The sequence below is a fragment of the Propithecus coquereli genome, unplaced genomic scaffold, assembly GCF_000956105.1.
Source record: "Propithecus coquereli isolate 6110/MARCELLA unplaced genomic scaffold, Pcoq_1.0 Scaffold59, whole genome shotgun sequence".
Classification (NCBI taxonomy): Eukaryota; Metazoa; Chordata; class Mammalia; order Primates; family Indriidae; genus Propithecus; species Propithecus coquereli.
The window spans coordinates 6,143,699-6,145,999 of NW_012151840.1; the positions used below are offsets into that span (position 1 = coordinate 6,143,699).

The 2,301-nt window shown below is 43.2% G+C and overlaps 1 protein-coding gene across 2 annotated transcripts in view; it reads right to left on the reverse strand.

Annotated features, from left to right (window-relative positions):
• PSMD4 (proteasome (prosome, macropain) 26S subunit, non-ATPase, 4) overlaps positions 1-1,672 on the reverse strand; it is a 13,812-nt gene extending 12,140 nt beyond the window's left edge. For both annotated transcript variants that reach the window (XM_012658771.1, XM_012658769.1), the window contains exon 1: positions 1,568-1,672. In XM_012658771.1, the coding sequence (XP_012514225.1) occupies positions 1,568-1,593 (26 nt within the window). In that variant the 5' untranslated portion in view covers positions 1,594-1,672. The remainder of the gene's footprint in view (positions 1-1,567) is intronic.
• Positions 1,673-2,301: the final 629 nt, after the last annotated feature.

Genomic DNA, 2,301 nt, shown 5'->3' on the forward strand with positions numbered 1-2,301 from the left:
GAGCTATTAATAAAGGTCTTAAATAATTAAAACAAAAAAACAAAAAACCCACACACACTAGTTTCTATTTCATTCTCCCTAACATGCTGGGTGTTTACACTTCACAGTGTTGTATATACCCTTCCCCCTACCCCTCTCCTTCTTAGCACTTGTCTATCCCTTCAAGGCCCCTCTTAAATTTTTTCTTGAGGACTCCCCAAGTACCATGGCAACTAATATATGTACAGTGCTCTACAGTTTACAGAGCACGATCATACATTTCACTTGCCTGTGCTATAAGGGAGGTTGATGTTACTACTATTCCCATTATACAGATAAAAGTGAGAGATTCACTAACATTCACAAGAACATGCAGCTGTAAGTACCAGAAAACACAGGTTTTTGGATTCCAAATCCTGCCCTCTTTCTACTCTAGCATATTCTCTCCCAGAGATTACCAGAATTAGAAAATAAAAATACAAGATTTCCAGTTAAATTTGAATTTCAGATAAACAACAATAACTTTTTAGTATAAACATGTCCCATGCAATGCTTGGGACATATTTATAGTCATTTTTTACACGAAAAATTATTCATTGTTCATTTGAAATTCAAATTTAACTGGGAATCCTGTATTTTATCTGGCAATGCTATCCTCCTCCAAAAAAGAAAAAAGAAGAAAACTCTTAGATGTTTGTTCCATCCAACTGGCAATTTGTATCTGTTCATGTACTATTCTGTATTATAGTCTATGGTCACACTTAGAAGGAACTCTTGAAATCTTGCAAAAGTTTATGTCCTAGGCTTCTAATGTGACTCATAACAGGTACTCGGCCCAAGTCTAAGACTGATGAAGAGACCTAGCTCATTGGATAAGAGCCTTTGTGTCAGACAGCCTTGGGTTTAAACCTGATCCACCACTTAACTAGCTGTGTAACTTTGAGCAAGTCGCTTAAAATCGCTGAGACTTATTCTCATGAGACTCATACAGTATTCTCAACTGTAAAATGGAGAGATATTTTATCTTAAAGTGTTGCCGTGAGGTTTAAGTGAGATATAGTAAACACAACGTCTGACACATAGAAAGCAATCTATAAATTGTACTTTTAAAGATGATACAGGGAAAGGTAATGGGCTTATATCTGACATGACTCTGGAGCAAAAAAAAAAAAGAAAGGTAATGGGGCTAGAGACGAGTGAATGGGGGAGAGGAAGGAGTTTATAATCCTCTTCCTAATATCCATTATTTTGACAAGAGAGGAGGGCAAAAGACTATCAACAATGAGTGCGAGAAACAAGACTCTGTCTAAAGATAGACCTGGGGCTGGTCGAGAGAAGACGACGCTGGAATAGAGAAAGACAGCAGGGATCGGCCGGTCGATGCTGTCCGCGGGTTGAGGGTAACCCGGACCTGTCCGCCTCTCCTGGCCCTGGTATGACTCAGGGAGTCGATCGGGCTCCTTCCCTCGGGCCCAAGGCCGCATCTCGCTCATGAGCCTCCCGCCCCAAGCCCAGGTCCGCCCGTCCGCGGAGCTACACGCACCCCGAACGCAGTCCCGCCCCGACGGGTCCCGAGCTAGTTGCTCACCAAACCATAGTGCTTTCCAACACCATCTTGCCACCTTCCTCTGCGGACCCGTTCTCCGAGACTGCCTAACAACAACTCCTCCAATTGGCCCAGCGTTGTAACCAATCACAGACCTCGACGCAACCAGTTGGTTCCGCCCCATCTTCCGCGTTGCGTTCTGGGAGTTGTAGGCGCAGCCGAAATAAATGGAATTTGGGGGCGTGGGTAGAGGTTAGTACCACATAAGAAAGGCCTCAGCTCCACCTTCCCTGCCATTCCAGCTCTCAGATCCCAAGTGGGGTCCCCACTGGCCGGATCTCAGAGAAAATATGGAAGAATCTTTGAAAGTGCTGTGGCTGTGTCTGATCCAGCATCGTCATTTTTAATAAGTGGCGGGATCACTAAGAACGTTCTAGAGCCCTCAGTTCCCCGTAGCACTTTGTTAATCCACTATTACTACAAGCCCTCGTACCCCTGAATTGAATTTCTTTGCATATCTATCTCTCCCACTTAACTAAGGGAAGAACAAGTGTCTTAATCTTTGCAATTCCCTAAGCCCAGTACAGAGCCTGACACATGGTAGGAGCCCAAAAAAGATTGGACAAATCAATTATTTTAAATAATCTCCCAAAGAACAAACCAGTAAACCAGTTTGGGTTGTTAATCAAGAATAACATTTAAACTACTTTGGATTACTTTATACACACACACACCTGGAAATCCCAGATCTTTATTTGGGGGAGGGAGAAGAAGAG